This window comes from Phodopus roborovskii, unplaced genomic scaffold (genome assembly GCF_943737965.1).
Source record: "Phodopus roborovskii unplaced genomic scaffold, PHOROB, whole genome shotgun sequence".
In the NCBI taxonomy this organism is placed as follows: domain Eukaryota; kingdom Metazoa; phylum Chordata; class Mammalia; order Rodentia; family Cricetidae; genus Phodopus; species Phodopus roborovskii.
In genome coordinates, this window is record NW_026126525.1 from 9,656,386 (window position 1) to 9,677,805 (window position 21,420).

The 21,420-nt window shown below is 42.5% G+C and overlaps 1 protein-coding gene across 1 annotated transcript in view; it reads right to left on the reverse strand.

Annotated features, from left to right (window-relative positions):
* Fras1 (Fraser extracellular matrix complex subunit 1) overlaps positions 1–21,420 on the reverse strand; it is a 245,647-nt gene that overhangs the window by 148,037 nt on the left and 76,190 nt on the right. Inside the window, exon 19 of the mRNA XM_051198572.1 lies at positions 18,048–18,191. Coding sequence (XP_051054529.1) covers positions 18,048–18,191 — 144 coding nt within the window. The remainder of the gene's footprint in view (positions 1–18,047; positions 18,192–21,420) is intronic.

Below are 21,420 nucleotides of genomic sequence, written 5' to 3' on the forward strand. Positions count from 1 at the left end.
ACGAGATTTGCAGATGTTCGGTTGGGCTAGAGAACAGCTGCAGCTGACTGAAGCTTTCCAAGCCAGAGACATGAGAAAGAATTGTCATCACAGTGACACTTTGAGGACAAAGTAAGCAGGTCTCTGGAGTAGCCTGAGAGTTTAGTAAATCAGTATCTATTGATTTGTCTGATCTTGGGGATTCCAGAAAGCTGTGTGCATGCAGAACAAAATAGGTATCCAGTGCATTATCCAGCCGTGGCCAGGCTACGAACAGTCCTCCTGCTTTTCAGCAGCCATCTTGAAACTCTCTACTCCTTCCAAGACACCACAGCGCCACCCCCACCAAGGGTTCTGGTTGACTCCACTTAGTCCATGTGTGTTGTGACCTCCATTTCTGACTTATTTTTATTGCATTTTGCACTTCACTGGACTCTGGATTCTGTTACCAGTGCTGTTCCCTACATCTTCACCCTGTCCTTGACCCAACCCCTAAACACCCTGCATGCGACTTCCAGCCCCCAGGGATTTCCGTACAAACATCTTGGCTTGCTGTCTTTCCCTAACCACCTGTTACTGCCTTGGTTGTAAAGTGCCCCCCACAGGTTCCTGTGTTTGGACCCTCAGTTGGTGATGCTATTTTCTGAGGTTGTGGGCTTTCAGGAAGGAGGGCCTAGCTGGAAGAAGTGGTTTGCTGGGTCTGGCAGAGTAGGCCTTGAGGTTACAGTTCAGCCTGGCTTCTAGCCTCATTTTATCTGCCTCCTGTCTCCTACCACCTAATGCAGGCTATCCCTCCAACAGCCAGCCAAAATGAAACCCTTCCTCTCTTGACTTGCTTCTTGTCAGATAGTCAGTCAGTCAGAGAAACCTCAGTGTGTCCTGTTTTAGGCCCCACAACTGTCTTGAAAAACCTCTGGTGGACAATAAGTGACAAAACTGACTGATTCTCCCTTATCCTATCAGACATCCCACAGCTGGTGAACTTCTGACCAGCCTTTCTCCTCGTAGCAGAGTTTATCCTATCCCAACATTGGCCGGGTCCTCTTTCTATGGCTACAGACAAATACAGGAATTCATTACAGTCCTTGTGACAGTTAATCTTGATTATCAACTTCAGATTTAGAGCCACACTGGGGAATTCTCTAGGACAGTGGTTCCCAACCTTCCTAATGCTGCGACCTTTTAAAGCAGTTCCTCATGTTGTGGTGACCCGCTAACTAAAAATATTATCTTTGTTTCTACTTCATAACTATAATTTTGCAACTGTTTTGAATCATAATGTAGATATTTGGATTTTTCTGTTTGACCCCAAAAGGGTCACAACTCACAGGTTGAGAGCCACTGGTCTGAGGTTGTTTAAATGCAGAAAGAAAGACTTAAATGCAGAGGGAAGACACATCTTGAACATGACTGGCACTATGCTCATAGACTGGGGTCGTAAACTGAATAAAAAAGGGGGAAGCTGCCTGAACACCAGCACGCATCTTTGTGTCCATATCTCACATTTCTGCTGCCATATCTTTGTCACAGAGTTTTCTCTACCACGCCATTCTCTGTTCCCAGTATTCTCATAAGCTAATAAGCCAAACAAACCCGTCCTTCCTCAGGTTGCTTCTGTGGGGTATGTGATCACAGCAAATGGAAAAGTAGCTGATGCACCCCGCCATACTTCTGTCCTCCCAACCATATCTGAGGGAACCTCAAAGCAAATGTGGTGGGCTGTGTGCATTCAGATCCCAGAGGCCAGTGGGAAGGGCTCAAGAGTACAGACTGCAATCAGTCAGGACCTTGGCTTCCTTCCATAGCTCCCCACTAAAGCAGCCGTGGGAAAGAAGGCATCCATCAATCCCATGGCATATCACAGGGCATGATAGAGTGAATACCCAGAGGCGAAGAAGAAATCAATAAATGACATCTGAAAATATAAAAGTCAACCACGAGTTGCCCACAGTGTCACATTCATCCAGTTAGATTACAGCTCTGCCTTCCACAGGAGATTATAACTACTTCAGTTTGAAAGTTGGACTTTCTAACTCTTTTTGTTCACTGCCTGTATTTATTCTATTGTTCAAAAAGTCACATTGAATACCCAATCCTATGAATAAATTCATTCCAAAACAACAATCTGAGGGAGTTCCTGTATTAATCCCTTCACCTAAACCTCCCCTCCCACTCCTGTCGTACATACAGCAGCCCCAGCAAACCACCACTGAAATAAATATGTGGTTGAATCCCGCTGTGAATCATGGCTGGTTGACTGATTTTTATTAAGCCAAGGAAAAGAAGAATAATAAATTTCTAAAACCTAGGAAATAGCTTTTTTTCTTTTCCAGAAGCTTGAAATCAAAATCTTTTTGGAAAAAGTTCCTTGGGAGACCGCAGTAAGATGGATGATACAGGAAGGAAGCCAGAAACCAGGGTGACAAGAGCCTAAGGATCAATACAAATGTTCTGACTTACATTCAAAGAATTATTGTCCCCCAGGGCAGACACGGAGCTCAGGACACTGGGCCACAAGTGGCCAGTCCCACTGAGCACCACCTGCAAGCTGGCTTAAGCCTCCAATCCTAGAGCTGCAATGATCTACAAAGAAGAGGGGGGACCAAGCAGTGTTCACAATATATTCCAGGGCTTTATTTCTCTGACAGTAAAACTATCTATAGAATAAGATGTGGAAAATAATTCTTCAAAGTATACACAAAAAACAAAAATCACCTTAGACGTGCTTGTCGGAGCTCAGAACTGCTGATGTTGACATTCTACCTTCTTTTATGCTTTTCCTACATGGACTTTCACATGTAGAGTTTTACACAGATGAGATTATATGAAATGTGGGCACACTGCACTTTCCACATGCCATTAGGGACATTTTGTTGACGTGGCTTTGAAGGACTACATGATATTTCAGCTTTAAGTCAACAAGTAGGAAATATCATGTTTATTATAGAGTGGAATTTTGTCTACCCTCTTCTACTTAAGGTCACAATAAAAGGTGTTGTGCACAAATCTCCACCTGCATTCCTGATCATTATTAAAGGATGACATTAAAAGGGTATAACTAATAATATCAATAGAGATTATATTTGTGGCCTCTGGAGATGCATTAGCTACTGTCTCAACCGCCATGATACAAAACTCTTCTGAGGAGACAGACTGCACCATGTCATCCTGGCCCCTTGATAAATAAGGAAACAGAGGTTGGAGTACTTAATTCCTGGGCTCACACACACCAGACCCAGGTGAAGACACATCTTTACCATGGCAGGCAAGAAAAACATTGCACAATTCTTAATAAGACTTGCAAATTTCTTTCTAGGAAGTTCTTATCATTTTGTGTTTCTAAGAGACATTTAAGTCTATTTTGTCATAACTATGCCAACGCTGTGAATATATATGAGTATTATAATATATACATTAAATATATTTAAATGAATATATGTAAATAAAATAACCTTGATTAAACAATCAGATTAATGTAAAGTTGTCTTACCATATTTTACCTTTTTGTTTTATACTTGTAGGTGAAGTTGGGCATTTGAAAAAAAATATTTTCATAGAGGTTTTTGGCACAGTGAGTTAAATGACCCTGAGTATATGATTCTGTCCAAGTAGTTAATGTGTACAAGAAAACAATAGCATACAACACCAATCCATGAGTTCTTTCCTTACTGTTTGTAGCCACGCCCACTGAATAGGCATAGTGTCACAAGCTCCCCCTGAGAAGTCATCAAAACCTCACCTGCAAAGTTACCAAATTTGTAAGCCTAAGGCACAGGTAAAAGATAAAAGATGGGGGAAAGACACCAACAATCCAGCCCCAAATGTGCATTTGAATGAACAAACCCCAGCAGTTCATGTCTGCTCCAACTTCCTACCCCAGCCTAGAGAGGCACCCTCACCTGAGAGGAAAGGACAAGGCCATACACTCTGCACCAGATTCCCTCCCAGGGGATAGGTTAGATGCTGAGCAGACCTGGACTCCACCCATCCCCTTAAAGAGAGTTATGTCTACAGTGCTCTGTGACCCAGGGTGATGGAGATGGCAGGCAGCTAGAGGCTTACAGTGAGTGTAGAATGGTAATAGTGACAGAAAATTTACAAGGCTATAGGGATGAGGACAGGGGGCTTTGGCATTATGTATCAGGAGATAAACTAGTTCAAAGGTAAGGACACTTTTGGTGGGGGGGGCAAGTTACCTGCACAGACAAGGGAACTGGGCAGCAGAGAGAGGGGCTAAGAAAGGTTTTGGAGAAAAAGGGAACACTTAGACCCAAAGCAGTACTGGAATAAAACACGATGTCTCCAAGAAAGGAATCTCTATAGGGCTGGTCTGAGTATGTATCCAAAGCTGAGAATAGTGATGCAGATTTGCAATCCCAGCATTGGGGAGATTGGGGAAAAAAGATTACAACAAATTCAAGGGCAACCTGGGCTACACAGTGAGATCTTTTCTCAGACAGACAAGCAAAAAACACACAAAGGGACCGCATAAGGTATAGCTAGGCAGAGTTAGGGAGACCTTAGTAAATCAAGAAAAAGGCAATTGGAAATTGGTATGGGGGGCATGGGATGAGGAGTGGTATCGGTCTGTTTACTGCAGTCTCCATTTTATTTACCAATTTTAATGAGAAATTGTTTCTACAAAGTAAGTGGTAATGGAAGAATATTATAGAACCACAGCAAAACACCAATAATTCAAGAAAATCTGAGGGGCTGTTGCACAGAGAAATTATGTCTGGAAAAACAACAAACAAACAAACAAAAGACAACAAAAAAGAAAGTTCTGACATCCTATAGCTCTCTCAATGTGAAATCTTTGCTGAGGGAGTGAGGTCCCTGCTGATATTTTCCTAGTCTTCCCTCTAACTTTTTATTATCCCCTCTGCAGAAGAACCTTGTCTGGTGATAACATTCCACAGCATAATCAAGCAGGCTTAAAAGTACTCAACACAAGTACACAACAGTGTTGAGGTGTACCTCAGGAAGGAAGAACATGTCTGACATGTGACCGGAAATGACCTTTTGAGGATACCTAGGTCAATTTGGATCAATTCAATAAATAGTATGTAGCAAGGAACTCTGATGAAAACAAAACAGAAAAAGATTATTGAGCAAAAGTACTAGGCTGGTCAGTGTGATGGCTCAGTGGATGAAAGTGCTTGTCACTAAGTGTGACAACTTGAGTACAACCCCTACTTGGTAGAAGAACTGAGTCCCACAGTTATTTTCTGACCTCAATATGCATGTTGTGACACACATGTGCCTATGAACATACACACACACACACACACACACACACACACACACAATGAATATGATCCTCTTTCAGATCTTCATTCCAAGATGCCCCCTCCACAAAGAAACAACAGTTGCACCAAAAAAAGGTCACAGCCACATGCTGTCAATTCACTGCACAAACTATACCCCATGTGTGCCTAAGAATAAAGCGATTGAGATGCTCTTTCTGAATACGGTAGAAGCCTGCAGAAAGTACCTTCCATGGTTTTGTGCTTTCCAAGCTCCATTACTGTATGTGTTCTGCCATTCATAGCAAGGAGATCAGGGTTGATCTCATGAAGCCTGGAAAGGCCAAAACCTCCACATGATTTAGACCTGCTGGAGTTGCCTGCTGACCTCTACCAAAGCCCATGTAAGGAGCTGGCTTAATAGGGACGGAAGAAAAAATAAGTATGTGAGTAAAAGCAATTTTAAAACATGAATATCAGGAAAGTGTGGAGAATCTGGTGGGCCCTGAACAGGTTACTGAGGAGCCTATCCACTAGTTTTCAAATATCTATGTCTACCTAAGATGAAAAGGATGGTACTTGGCCCTGTGTGTGTGTGTGTGTGTGTTTGTGTGTGTGTGTGTGAGAGAGAGAGAGAGAGAGAGAATATATACAATTACCTTGTCAGTTATAGTCTGAGACAATGAAGAGAGAACCATCCCTAGGGCCAGCCAACTGTGTCCATTATACAAGCTAAACAAATTTAAATGTGGCATGAGTCCCATCTCCAGGGACTCCAGATGACTATGTGTGCTGGTGAACTGCTGTGACACTGGTGACTTCATACAGCCAATCCCATACTTCATAATTTGGAGGAGACTTGATTCTTCTTGGTAGGTGGTAACCATCTGACAAATAGTAATCAGATGTCACTGGACATGTGCTGTAGGAGTACAGCCAGCCAGAAATGACCATGTTTAAAATGACAGTGTCCTCAGAGAGGTCAACACACCCCAGAACAAATTCCCCTGCACTGCTCCCCACTCCTCCTTCCGGCCACGCTCAGGACACATCTGAAGCAGTTCCTGGGGACACTCCAGAGGAAGCATCTACAGCTGCACCTTGTCTTTACTGGTGCTGCAGTCGCTGAAAATGGGTACCTGGCAGCAGTCTAAGGGCCTTGGTGAGGATTAACATCCCATCCTAAGGCCCCATCTGTGCAGGGAGGCATTCACGGCTAGCTCATCCTCCTGCCTATAATCAAAAAGCAGGAGGTTGACCTCATATATGCCTAGATGATGTGTGCATACACCGATTGCTTAAACGGCGCCTATTTCAGGAAGATGACTTTCAGCTTCCTCCCACTGCCACTCAGAAAGTCAAATCTTCTTGTCATCATTGCAGTTACAGTGGAGGGTCTTTAACTGTAACGTTCATTAAGAGCGACAAGGAGAAAAGTGAGACGCGGATACATTTATGATCAGCCTGTTTCAGATTACTGGTGTATAATGAGCGCGTGTGTGGTGCAAGTGGAGCAAGCAGATGGGCCTTCCAGTTGTTTATATACATACTACCTTGTTAATAAACAGGAGTTCATGCTCAGAGCAAGCAAATTAATGAGCATATTACAGGGAAGTCTGGAGACAGAGAACTAGCTCCAGAACAAATAAATACATTTCTTGTTTTAAGTACTAGTTGCTTTCTAAATGGACACAGCATGCAAATACCCTCAAAATGTAAACAAATCAAAAATTAATATTTGAACCCAGCTGCTGCAACATTCTCTAATATGTTGCCCTGCAGCTGTGCGGAAATTGCATGTGGTCATCGCTGTGTGATGCTTTCTCCAAATGAAAGCCTCTGCTTTGAGGATCAGTGAGGATTGCTTACGATCATGATGGATGGCAGCACACACAGGTGAGATGACTTATTTCTCATCTTTAGAACAAAGTCAAGAAAACTTGAAGATATTCGAATCAACGTGTGCTATTAAAGCAATGGTCTGAATGTTGATTTCATGGGGCAGTGACTCTTTTGCTGATAAGTAATGACCTATAAGGACAAATTTAGACATACAGGGAGCTTTGCAAGAATATCTTATGGGTTGATAAATGTGCAACCACATTAAGTGCATTTGGAAGTATTTAAAATAATCAACACTTGTATCTGTTCTCTACCAGGTAATAGAGAGATGATGTCATCCAAAAACTTCAGGTCTTTGTCTAGGTATAGGATTCCATGTAAACCTGGTCAAGAGCCTATGGCTGGGAGGGTCACAGGCTGTAGTGGAGCATTTATGAGGACTATTTTGCTAAATGGTTTGGTTGTATCGTTGTTGTTCTGAATACCAGTGTTAAATTCATAGATTAGTGCATGCCCCATTAGAGATACTTCTGACTGTAGGTACGCACAGAAACTCATTAACTGAAGATGCTGAAGAAATGTGATGGCAGAGTGCTTGGTCTAAATGGAAGAGCTATGTCACTCCTTTCAATACACACTAAACATCATAGAAGGAGTGGAAAGACTGAGAGCCAAAGGTAGGCATTTTTGCTCTACTCAACAATCTCCTACCCATACTCAGGATGGAACTAACTAAACTCAGAGGGCCACACATTCAAAAGAAGCTATGAATGTAAGAGAAGACTTGAGAAGGAGGTTCCAGCAGGAAGGAGTCTGAGAGAGGACGATGGGGGTGGAAATGACAGAAATTCATTGTGTAAATGTATGAAAAAGAGTGTAAGTTTGGATTCTGATTCCATTGTTAGGAGCTGATTGAGTTCAATTTGTGAAATTAGCACAAAAGAAATTTAGAAATTATGAATGGCAGAAGAGAAAGAAACAACCTATTCCTCTCCCTCTTTAATTATTATATTGGGCTCAGCCCACCCAAAAGTGCTTAAAAATCACATCCTTTATCTTTCATCCAGAGAGTCTAAATTAGTATAATAGCCATAAAACAAACAAAGCAAAACCACAGACCAAACAAGCAAATAAAACATCTCTACCCGGTGCCGTTGGCTACTGCTTTTACTCTTAAATTGGCCAAACAAAATGCCTCCATAACAGGCTGGCCTTAATTTTAGAGGACACTGGCTTCTACCCAGTGCTGACAAACTTACTACTGAGAAGGTTCCAACAGGGGCCAAGGAACAGTGTGAAGGCTGAGGCAGTTGGACACAGTGACTGGCAATGTCAAAGTTCTCGTTTTTGGGGGCAGCTCCCACTGCAGCTGACAAGTGACATACATACAGCCTGTGCTCAGATATCTTGACAACTTGGATCCAACTTGTACTGCACTTGATTTAGCTCCAAACAGAGAGCGATTCTCTTCCATTAGTGTTTATGGCAAGTCGGCTGGCTGTGAGGCCACCTGTTAGGTGCTACAGGGAGCAGAACAGGAGTGGGACCTTCCCTGGAGATGCTCATGGCTGGGTAACGAGAAAGATAGACCCAAGGAGGGATGTAGAAGTTTCAGGGACATTTAACAGAAATGAGGTTTGCTTTGTTTCATGCAGAATGGTGAAAGGAGGCCCAGGGCATCTTTTACACACAGGGCAAACAACTTGGGCACTTAGTGATGCTTGCAAATGATGCCCACGGAAGACATCCTTGTCAAGGAGAAAACACAAGAGAGAGCAAGCACAAAGGAATGGAGCACTTTGGAATGGAGAGAAGAGTTAGTAAGGATATAGAGTCTCAACTTCCACACAGGGATTCAAGGAGAACAAGGGCGTTGGAAACCAGGATGGGGGCATCAAGATGGGAGGCAATGGGAACCATTGTCACATTTTGGTCTTCTCTTATCTTATAAGCCAAAGCTTATCTTTAAAGGTTGACCCTCATCTTGGGAAGAAGTGGGAGAGTTTAGCAGAAAAGACAGGAGAACCATCAGGATGGGGAAGAATATTCAATTCAACTACAGGGGTGTTTGTATGAGACTACTGTGTGGGAGATGTAAGCTTGGAGTTTTGCAATAGGAAGAGAGAAGGAAATCCAGCCAAGGGCAACCGCACAGCTAGAATGGTTAGGAAATGGGAGTCAATCAATGGATCTGAATTGTGCTGGTTACAAAATGAGTCGTGGATAAACAAAAGCCAGGAGAAGAAAAATTGCTTTGTGCAGCAGTGTGGCATGAAGATTGGGATTTCTTTGGAACTTTTTCAGTCTGGAGTTCCTATGGGTAGAGGGGAAGAAGAATCATGCAAAGGCTGAAATCCAAAATACAAGCTCTTTTCTTTCTCTTCCTCTTTTTCTCTCTTCCTCCCCTCGCCCTTTTTTAAAAGGCTCAAACAAAGGAAATGCCTTGAAGTGTTCAATCATCCCTCGGCAGATCCTGTGGTCTCTTAAATAAAATCACAAACTGAGAGAATAAGGAGGAGACAATCAGTGAAAGTTCCAGAAAGAGATTGGCTATACAATTCATAGTTCAAGCAGTGGGAGATAGGGTGACATGATGAGAAATAAGAAAAGAAAGTATATTACAAAAGAAAGAGATAAGGGAAATAAAGAAGCCAGTGTTTAAAAAAAAATAGATGGCACACGGAAATTGAAAATATGCAGAGATAGGAGAGCAGGACCAGATGAAATGAACAGGAGGGTGAAGAAGATGATAAAAACCAGAATATGGATCACACTAAGGAAAAAGCTCCTCGATCAAATTTCCATAGAGCAGGAAGGGATGGACTAGACCCTAGGAGCCCAGGCTTGCAGTATTCCACAAGCATAAGTTATATGCTGGTCAGTCAACGAATTATGCTTTCATTCCCAAACACACAGTTGAATGTTCTAGTAATTACAACTCTGCAGTAAGATTTTATAGGTTGATCCAATGAGAAGATAAAGTACTTAGGAAATTATAAATTCATAAACATGTCATTGTTACCACTAATGACAAAAGCAGTTAGTCACACTTGTAGCCTTGCAAGTCATATGTGACCTGCTAGCTAATCTATCTCTTGCTTGTCAACAACTCCCACAACAGGAAAATGGCCAACATCACTGAACATTACTTAACCATTAAAAGTTACAATTATGCAGATCCTTCTAATAGTGTCAACACATGCAAATGTATGTGCTGCCAAGAGAAAAGAACAACACACCTATTGGCTACCACTATTTAAAAACAAAAAAACATTTAAGTATATACACATCCTAAAAGATTAAAGTAGATGTGGATTGATACAGATCATTAAAATTTAGCATGGACCAGTGCTTTTCTCTTCCATTTATTCAGTTAGTGGAAACACCACAGAGCAGGGGCACCCACCCCAATCTAATCAGCTTCCTCAGCATTTACAGGAGCACATCTTGCCATTTTTTTAAAGAATCCCATCCCTCTCTAAGTTCCCTCGACATCATAACCATCCCTGCCAATCCATCTTCTGATCCACTAGCCAGAAGCTGGACGGTGGCTCAGGATGCAAAATGCTGTTGTACAAGAAAGAGAAGCAGAGCTATACTGTCAGAACCCACGGGCAAAATGCCATTCATGGTGGCAAGGCATATAATCCTAGTGCTGGGAAGGCAGTCAGTTGGTGGAACTTGGAATTAAATGGCCGATCTGTGTAGCTGAATCAGGGAGTTCAGGACTAGGGGGAAGCTCTGTTTCAGAAGTGTAGTGCAGAAAGACTGGGGACAATACCTGGTATCACCCTCTGACCTGAATGTGCTCATGTGCATGTGAACACATACATGTGCACATATGAACACATATGAAGACAAACACTACACATGTGCACAAAGTATCTGATATGGAGCTGAGGAGATAGTCAGTGATATAGTTGCCTCAGACACACGAAGATCTGAGTTCAATCCCTAGAAACCATGTTAAAAACCAAGCACGACATAGTATGTGCTTATATTCTGTGCTGGAGAGGTTGAGACAGAAGGGTCCTTGGACTCATTTTTCAGCCAGTCTATCTTAATTGATGGGTTTCTGGCCAATGAGATGCTCTGTCTCAATGGAGGTGTCTGTGGATGGTGTTCTTGAAGATGATACCTGAGGTTATCCTCTAGCCTCTGTACACATGCACACATGTGTGCACTTGTACTGTACACACTGCAAAACCACACACACACACACACACACACACACACACACACACACACAGAGCAAGCAAGCAAACAACAAAAATACCTTTTCCTAATGTGTGTGCTCAGTCATTCTCAGCACTGTGAGGTTCAACAATGACAAAAGGAATTATGAAATTCCAGTCTCCAGATGCAGTTCTTGGTTCTATCATGCTTGCTTGAGTCAATTACTTAACTCTCTTGCTGTCCAGTTTGGTTATATGCAAAAGAAGGGTCGAATTATCACCTCCCTTAGAGACCACGTGAATGTGAAATGGCAAAACTGCCTTGGGAGCAATCATCCCAGCCCTTGTCACGTGCGCCTCAGGGGCACCACCTATTATAAGACACCCATGCAGACGCCCTGCAGAGACCGTGAGTTAGGCAGTGCCAAGTGGAAGAAACACTCTGCACACAGGGACAACATGGAAGATGCCAAAGGAAAGCAGATTCTGGAAGGAAAAGACTCTGAGTTAGGCACGGAGGCATCATGGGTAGGATTTTGATGATCAAAACAAGGTAACAACCACCAAACCACTGCACAAAGTCTGAGCTTTTTCTTTCCCCTTCATCATCGTGTCAGTTGTCTGTACCAGCTCATCTCCCTGTGACTGCAGCTGCTGTGAAATAGGATCTCCCCCCCCCCCATTCCTGTGTCTGAGTACAGAAGAATAGGGCCCTTCAGGCTCCTTCCCAGGGGCTCCTCTGTGCTCAACTCTGTACTCAGTGCTACAGTGATAGCAGCTTCTTCCAGAATGCAGACCTGGGCTCTGTTAATCTGGGCATGTATATAAAATCACCAAACAACGTGTGTCCTACTTTCAGAAATGTTAGCAAAGAATGAACAAAACCACAGTAATGACTCAAAAAGGGTTGAGAGGGTGTCTGTTGTCTGTCTTAATGACTTAGAAGAAAAAACTGTTAACCACAGTACTCTTTAAAAAGGAAATGGTGACAAAAGTCTATATGTTGGGATGACTCCACTGTCTAACCACAGAGAAAGGACAGAAGGAAGGAAGAAGGGGGGGAGGAAGGAAGCAGAAGAAGGGGGGACGGGATGGAAGGGGAGGGGAGGGGAGAGGGAACCAATCTACAATCTATATACAGGCTAATAGTCTCATTTTATTTTAGGAGTTGTGATGAAGTACTTAAAATACTAACAGCCGTTATTAGTTGAGTGCTTCTCCAAAGAGAGTTCTGGGAACCACTGCCGACCTCTGTGACATGATGTGACTGAAGAGGGGATGGGAACTCAGTCAGATGATTGGGAAATGCCACCTAGCCCTTGTTGTCATAGTGATTTACATCTGTAAGGCTCCAAAGTTCCTGCAGCAATGGAAATTGCTTACCTTTGCTTAACCAAAACTCCCAACTAAGAAATTTAAGAACTGTATTTCATATTCCAAATTTTTGGGCAAGAGCTTTTGTTGCATTTAACAGCTATAACTACCTTTAGAATTAAACTTTATGCAATATAGAACTGCTCAGACTAGTATTTCTTTGATACTTTTTCCCTTTTGTTTATGCTGTTATACAGAGGAGGGGACATAAACCAGCATTTTAAATATCACATGCAAGCAATAATCAAGTTTTAACTCCCTAGAGTTCCACATCCCCGATGAACCAGCTCCTCATCCTCAGCACTATCACCCTCAGTCAGCACTCTCATCTCTTTCAGAAAGATCCAGAAGAGCAGCCATCCTATGAAGCACTCACAAAGCCCAGGGCACAGTTCTTTTATAATGTGTCTGCCCTAGGACATGTCCCCCTTAGGGCTTTATCTATGCTTTCTTTTTAATTTCTCCCTCTTCTGTGGACAGGAGAAAGCTTTTAGCTGAGAAAGACAAACAGAGAAAGGCACCCCAGGCTTTGGAAATTCTTGATAATGTTGAGATGTGGGGGGGGGGGTGAGACAAAACTATGAAGAAAACTCCTGCCTTTCCATAGCACTTAGCCATGTCTGTATCAGACTAACACACTCCTGCATCTCATCCCACTTCATTTGTCTTTGCTGAAAATCTTCAGCCCTGATCTAAATCTTCCAACTATTTGCTTTGACAGACTTGGAGGAAATAACCACACCCCACATGCGACTTCTCCCTATGTGAGAACCAACTGTGGTGATTAGACCTGCTCCAGGGATGTGTTTATTCTTGTCTGTGTGATAGATTAAGTGGAATTTTCGTTTTAAACAGCTAAGTACAATTAAGAGGTCCTGGGCGATGATCCCAGGTACAGCTAAGATAGAGAATAAATCCCAGGAGTAAATTGTAGCCTCCTGAAAAGTGCTCACATACCACACAGAGGGCAGAGACAGTCCTTCTCTCTGTGACCCCCACAGACACTTGTGAGGACACAGTGTAGTATGGGTATGTGTCAGCCTGTTTGGTCTGTCGCCATACAATTCCTCACCTTCCTTCCTTCAGATCAAAGTCATCTGAAAAATTCCGTGACATTTATTATGAATTGAAGCAACATTTCAATATTAAAAAAAGAAAAAGAATTCTAGGACCTTCAGTTCAGCATAATAGTAAGTAGGAACTGAGCTGGTAAACTATAATGTATCTCTTCAACCTCTTCAAGGGACATTATCCCTGATGTACAACTGTCACCCCAAGTCCAACTTGTCCAAATGCAAACAGTTTCCTTACTGTCTCTTACACTTGTCCCAGCCCTGGGCAAAGGTTTGTTTCTATCCTCTGAATTTCCATAACCTGAAACAAGAACACCTTGTGAATCTCCAGTTCCTTCACCACTATGGCAAGAGAGCAACCATTTCTGTTGCTCTGTTTAATTAAGCCACATGAAACTGCCCCTCTTGGATCATTTTGATGACCAATAGAAAAATTCTAATGTATCATCAACATCCAATGAGGCCATGTCCCTTCCTTCTTCCCCTTCACCCTTGACTTGAAAGCTCATCTGGGCTCCTGTAATTACTAACACAGTTCTTTCTGTCCTTACCTCTGCTTCTGTAATCTGTCTCTTCACAGAGCAGCAAGCAGGACACTTTCTGCTTTAAAACGCTTCCCAAGCCATGCCTGTAACCCCAGCCCTTGTGGGGTTGAGGGAAGGAACCTATCATGACTTCCAAGCCAGCCTGGGCTACAGAGTAAGACCCCCCCCCCATACACACACACCAAAGAAGATGATCTCAAGAGGGCAAGCATCTAACATCAAGGAGTCTCTAGGAAATCCATCCTGTGGGCACCTTGATCCATTTCTGTTGTTAAATTTTCCCCCTCTGCAGTATTATGGTAGCCTTGGCAACTAAATGTACCATCCTTCACTAAGCTACATTTCTTAGATGCAAGTTATACATCTTCATCTCTATCCCCAGAGCCTGCATAGAGTCAGCTTGGTAAGGAATGTGGGTTTACTAAATACTTGATGAACAGTAATTAGAAAGTCATACATTTAGTCACAAAGTAAATTTCTACATCAACACTTTTTTTTTCCTGATGGCTTCACAACTAAAGTACACTTACAACAAACCCTATGCAACAAAATATTTCTGAGCAATGGGTGATGACTACATTTAAAATCAAGAACATACCCAATTTCACGGATAATCAAAGCCTGTTCTTCCGAGACTGCGGATTTCAAGTCCAGCCAGGACTATGGTTCTCTATTCTAATCATCCCTAGTAGCCTTAAAAAATAATGCAGCTCCTTATCACCTAATTTACCATCAAAGAATGCCCTGAACTTTGGAGAGAACAGAGCTCATTAACTATTAAAACATTCCAATCTCCCTATATAAACATTTATTTATAAAATATGTCATAGCATAAAAGTTTTAGGGTCCACATACAAAACAGACTGGAATAGAAACTCTACCAGGAGAGGGTAAGTTTACACTCTACCATTGAGAGCATCCCTTAAACCAGTCCCTCCGTACTCTAGCCTATCTTCCACAGTTTTCATATAGTATACCCTTAGTCAAGGTCCACCTCTCCCCAAAACTCTTACAATGCTCAAGATCCAGCCTCAACTTTTACCTGAAACTTTAAGCTCTCTGTATTCAGATTCCAAGTTAAATTCCCCGATGTGCTTCTGTAGTGTCCTTAAATGCCAGCCATGTCCATCACTCTTGTTGGATGACTCACAGGTCATATATAACCCATGTTCTTTACTTTCCAGGTCTGCCTCCTGGTAGAACCACATGCCCCACTCTGTCTAACTCAACCCTTGCTGATCTGCAGGAAGCAGGCTAGGTTTCACCTGCTCTGTGAAGCCTTCCATGTCTTGTTCTCCCCTCCCCTCCCCAAGCCCCTTACAACCTGCAGACAATTCAGTACAAATCTGTTTGTACCATTGGTTAACTGTATCTTCAGTTCATCCCTTTAAGTAGCCCGAACTGTCTCTCTGCTTCCTCATAACAGAAACTCAGCAAACATCCACTAACACACTCTTACTACCTGCTGTCAGTGTGATTGGGGGCCTCAAGGGTTTAGCCTTCAGGGTTACAATACTGCTTACATAGGTAGCAGAAGCTTTGGAAGCATGTCTAGAGTTTATTGTGTCACTGGCAACATGTCTTCCAGGAGACTGTAGGACTCTATTGCCACTTTTTGACTTCCTGTTCTGCAGCATAGGCCTTTTCATACATGCTTCCTTCATGATATGACACAGCTGAGAAAAAGAAGCCCTTACCAGACTGCAAAAGCTAGTGCCAGGAGCTAAAGGAACCAATTCTTTTTAAACTATGTTAGTCACATCTGGTATTTTACTATAGTTACACAAAGCTGGAATGCACATGCCAGGGACCTCTTAGTTTTCATACTGGCAGCATGTACACCTTAAAGTAAGGCTTAACAGTTGAGCACAGATGTTTGAGTTACAATAGTCAACACCTGTCATGGTCAGACATTCCCTTAGGAGGAGACACTAATGTTTGTCTCCCTTCCAAGACAGTCTGTAACAGGCAGCACCAGAAACACACTCCATCTAACATCTGGTACAATTTGTGTTTCTCTGTTGTTTTGGACAGAACATAGTGTCTTATGCATGCTAGACAAGAGCTTTACCACTGAGCTACACTCCAGCAGGCCCTCTGACTCACACCTGGACTCAGCTTTTAGTTCTCTAAACAATTTCTGTTGACTCAGATTTTGCTCTGAGTTCATCATTGTCTCAATGCTGCCCTGCATTCAATAGTTTTCAGTTTTCTTAGATGATAGAACCTAATGGCCAATATCTAGTCTTAAGATCATGGGCAAAAGAAGGCATGCCTTTGTTACCAGTCACATTGTGAACACTGACAATGACTTACTATGTCCCCCAACTAAACAGGATGATGGTTACTGGTGCTGTCTTGGTATGATCTTGCCTATTGGGCGTTGGAAGGTAGACAATGGGCCAGACCTCCTTCCTGCTCCAGGATAAGCCACACAGCCTGGTCAGCCTCCTACCAGATCTGCTTGTTTATGTTTCCCATCTGCATGCATATCCCAGAATGCCACCCAGCCCAGCTCCTCAAAAGTAAGGTAGTCACTGCTGAAGGCACACCTTTGCAAACTTCTCTAGGATCTAGAGAGGCTGGTTTAGTGACAGGATCAATAACATATTCTTTTTTCTCCCTATAGACTGAGAATCTATCCACTAGTAGACTCAAAAACAGATATTTTGATGTTGTTCTATGAATATCTAGGTGGATAGTCAAAGGTATTGTATGATTCAACTTTATTGACATTGCAAGTCCTTCTTTCCTTCTCTGTCTCCCTTCTTTTTCTACGCCTCTCTTTGATTCTAAAATGAGGAAGAAAAAAATCATCTCCTGAGGAAACTGGTCTATTTCAGCCGAACCTCTCTAAAATTCTGTGCTTGAGCAAAAATTCTCATCAGGTAGCATTTAACACAAGCATGGGGAAACATGTTTAGAAAAAATGTTCTGAAAACGCATTTCTGGTTCCTTCATGTGTATTATATGTATACATGTATAATATGAATACATGTATTATATGTATGTATACATGTATAATAACCACCACTTAATTCTCAATAACACGAGGCTAATTTTCTCTCAGGACTTAGAAGAACATTATTAAATGTCTATCTCAAGCTCGATGTGGTGGCATACATCTGTAATCCTCACATTTGGGAGGCGGGGGCAGGAGGATCAGGAGATCAAGGCTATCCTCAGTTATATAGAAAGCTGATCCGAGACTGCTGTGAAGATTAATCTTCATTACCAACTTGACTGAATCACCATGGAAACACATCTCTGGATGTGTCTATGAGCATGTTGTCAAGGCAGGAAGGAAGAGATACCCTGAATGAATGTGGGGCCCTGCTCTATGGGTTTGGGATCTGGGATAGAAAGAAGAGGAGGAAACAAAGGGAAGTGTCAACATGTGACCCTCTCTGCTTCCTCCCTGCAAATAGAATAGGATTGGCTAGCTCAAACTCCCAGACAGTACTTTTCCATTCATGATGAACTGCGCCCTCAAACTGTGAGCCAAAATACTCTTCCTTGGCATTTTATGACAACAATAAGAAAGTAATACACTGGGCTAAATGAGATCCCATTTTGAAAAAAAAAAAAAAAAAACAGCAAGCAAACAAGAACAGATACATTTGAATCCCCATTCACCAAGTGTTTGAGGGACTACAGTGGAATTAGTTTCTGGAAAAGAGAAGTATCAACCGAAAGAAGTGCTTGTAGTCTGGACCAAATGGACCAGAACCAACACCAGCATCCTTTTGCCTGATGTGAAGCTCCTAGCAGCTGCCCAAGAATTCCCTAGCACCCCAAAGAGGCATTACTCACCAGCACAGTACCCAACGAAGTTCAGGAATTGCTCTTCCTTGCAGATGGTCTTACAGTGCCCACTGGTAAGAGTGAGGTGGGGGTGACAGGCGACACAGTCTGATTCCAGGGGCCCATGGCACTGCCTGCAGGATGGGTGGCACTCTGGGGACAGGGATAAAAGCCAGGACTAGAATCAGCAGTTTGCATGTAAATGCATGCGTTATTTGACGTGCCCCACAAATCTCTATCTCTGGCCATCTTCTGAAGACTCCTAAGCATGCCCAGCATATGCCTAGACTTGACCCAACAACTGCCATTTCTGGAAGAAAAGAGAATATAGTCCACAAACATAAGAGAGATCTCAAACTATTAAAATTTGAATCATCAGTCACCCATTCCAAAGGGACATCCCCATATAGGTGACTAGAAAATTCAAACCCATATTTGGAAAGCATCTCCTACCTCAAAACACCAGGGTGGGGGGAGAGAGACTGAGACGGACACAAACACACAGAAAAACAGAGACAAACAGACACAGAGATTCAGACATACACACCTCACCCACGCAGAATGCACACACACACACACACACACACACAGAGAGAGAGAGAGAGAGAGAGAGAGAGAGAGAGAGAGAGAGAGAGAAGAACAAAAAGAAGAGGGGAGTTTTGCTTCTTAGAAACTCCCAGCAGACCAGCAGGAGACCAGACATGCACAAGGCACTGAGACTTCACACCAGAACACATTACTAGCCAGGCTCTACCTTCAGGGCTCATCTTGGATCCTTTTTTTTTTTTTTTTTTTTTTTTTTTTATCATTTTAATCAGTAATACACAGTTAAATACAAAGAACAGAAAAACGGTCTTCCTTTTGGAGGCTATCGTGCACTGTATCTTAAGTTCAAAGCCTTAGACAAAATTATGGCCAAGTTATGTCTTCCTCAGAAAACCACCAAATTAACAAGAGGCACAGCAATGTAAGAACCCAGGTGAGTCTCTGAAAGGAGCAAGCAATAAAGATGCAGACAGGGAGGAAGCCAGGCAGGTCATGGCTGCAACCTGCCCAGGCTGCCAAGGCGGGTGCCAGGAGATCTATGTGTTCCTAGCCAAGAAGAAGAGATCTAAGCCTGTCTGATGCCAAGAGGTGGGGGCGAGAGGCAGGTGCTGTGTGGAGTTTGCTGACACCAATACACTCCCTCCTGGATGCAGGCTCCAACTCAAATCAAAAGCCTCTCCCTTCTGGCAAAAGGCCAGAAGGAGGTAAACTAATTTTTTAAAAGGGGTGGGGGACAAGAAAACAAACTGCTGATTAGAAGGCACTAGATAAGTCTGCATTCCTGAGACTCTGTTTGAGAAGCTTCCAGAAGATGCTAGTGTTCCGATAATTCTACCACCCAGGTCTACCCACTCCTTAGAAGGTCTGCAGTGACCTGTGTGCCCTGCTTCTGGCAAGACCATCCATTTACTGACAGGGAAGATGTGAAGCAAGGGATGGTCTCCTTCAAATAGCTTACACACAGGAACAACGGGGGCCTGGATAAAAGCTTCTCCAGGTACAGGACTTCTTCAAAGGCAAGGCTAAGGACAAAGCAAGCAGTTACCCTGCAGAGCTGATGGGCACTTCGAAATAAAGCTGCCCAGGGCCTAGGGATTAGAAAGGTATTTGGGGAAAAGAAGAAAATTGCAGAATAAAAATAACACTGATAACCAGTCATTTGTAGTCAAATTAATGCCACATTTGCTCTTTGGAGTTTAGGCCAGAAGAATCTAATATGTGCTCACCTATTTATTTATTTGTTTTAATATTTTATGGGGCTGGAGAGATGGCTCAGTGGTTAAGAGCACTGGCTTCTCTTTCAGAGGTTGTGTGTTTGATTCCCAGCACCCACATGCCAGTCCACTGCTGTCTGTAACTCTAGTTGCAGGGAATCCAATACCCTCTACCCTCTTCTGGGCACCAGGCATGCACTTGATACACAGATATACACATAGGCAAAACACTCATACACATAAGACATAATAACTTAAAACATTTCATAAGTTTGCTATACATTTTCTTAATCCAGAAATATATGGGCAATGATTTCATTAAAATAAGGTTTTTTTTTTTTTTTTGTTTTTTTTTGTTTTTTTTTTTTGCCTATTAACTAACCTCAGATGTCTATTTTTGGAAACAAAATGTGTTTGTCTCTTTCACCCTGTAGGTATCAGACTAAATAGTACCATCCTAGGGTGCGTAAGTTTTACTATTTTGCCAATTCCAATAAGGGAAGCAAGACTGGGAAATGTCCTTAACTGTACTTTGTGCCTGGCCCTATATAATACACACCTCCAACGCTAGTCTTCAAGTCATCACCTCTGAGCCATTCTACTTCTATGACCTCACCTCTCAACCTAAGCTGCCCTGCTTGTAACAACAGAGAAGGGGCAGTGAGACTCCCAAGGTTAGGTCCCAAGAAGCTAGTAGCTTCTGTTTGGGTTTCTTGGACTGTTCTCCTCAAGGAAAGACGGCTGGCTTGGAGGAAGGCTTACTAACTGAGATCTCCATATTGCGAAGCAGTTCAATGAGGCACAAAAATTGGCCTCATGAAACGGGCGGGAGGCACTCTTGACCTACCTAACTCACTGATGTAGCTAAATTTGCCTAAAGCATCCTAAGGGAGAGCTGCCAAGCTGAGCCTATAGATCCCAGGGACTGCAAAAGATAATAATCTGTTGTTTACAAGCAACTGACATTGAATTGTTTTAAGCCATTAGTTTTGGGTGGCTATAGGTAACCAGAGCACAGGCTTATTGAGAGAAAGTAAAAGGTTCTTGAATGAGTCTGTCTCAATCCCACACCTCAAGTCCTTCCTGCCCTTCTGATGAAAAGAAATGTGGATTTAAAAAACAGTAGAATATGCAAAAGGAAATGGCAAGAAAGTTATGCAAATACAATGCTCACTATAATTCTTCAAAATATGGTGATTTACTTATAACTTAGTATTTGGAGACAATATGAAAAGGTTCCACTCTAATTCGTCCTCACTCGCTGGACACTAGAGAGAAGCAATAGCTCAAAGTTCCTACTTTTGAGTTGTGGGATTTCCATCTGAAAGCCCCATTTTTTTTTCTTTTTTCATATTCTGAACTTTCAAATTCGGTATACTGAGCACAGACTCCTAAGAGAACTACAAAAAAAAAAAAAAAAAAAAAAAAAGCCTTAAATAGAGCCTTAGTAACAAAGAGTTATGGTGAGTTAAATTCTGGAGCTTATACAATGTAAATGTTTTATTTACTCTATGTGAGACGTTCTCTTGACGTGATTGTCTCCCAGGCAGGAGAAATCCAGCCCAGAGTGAGTTTATTTAAGTATTATAGTCTATAAGATAAAGCTGCTTATAATTTTCACA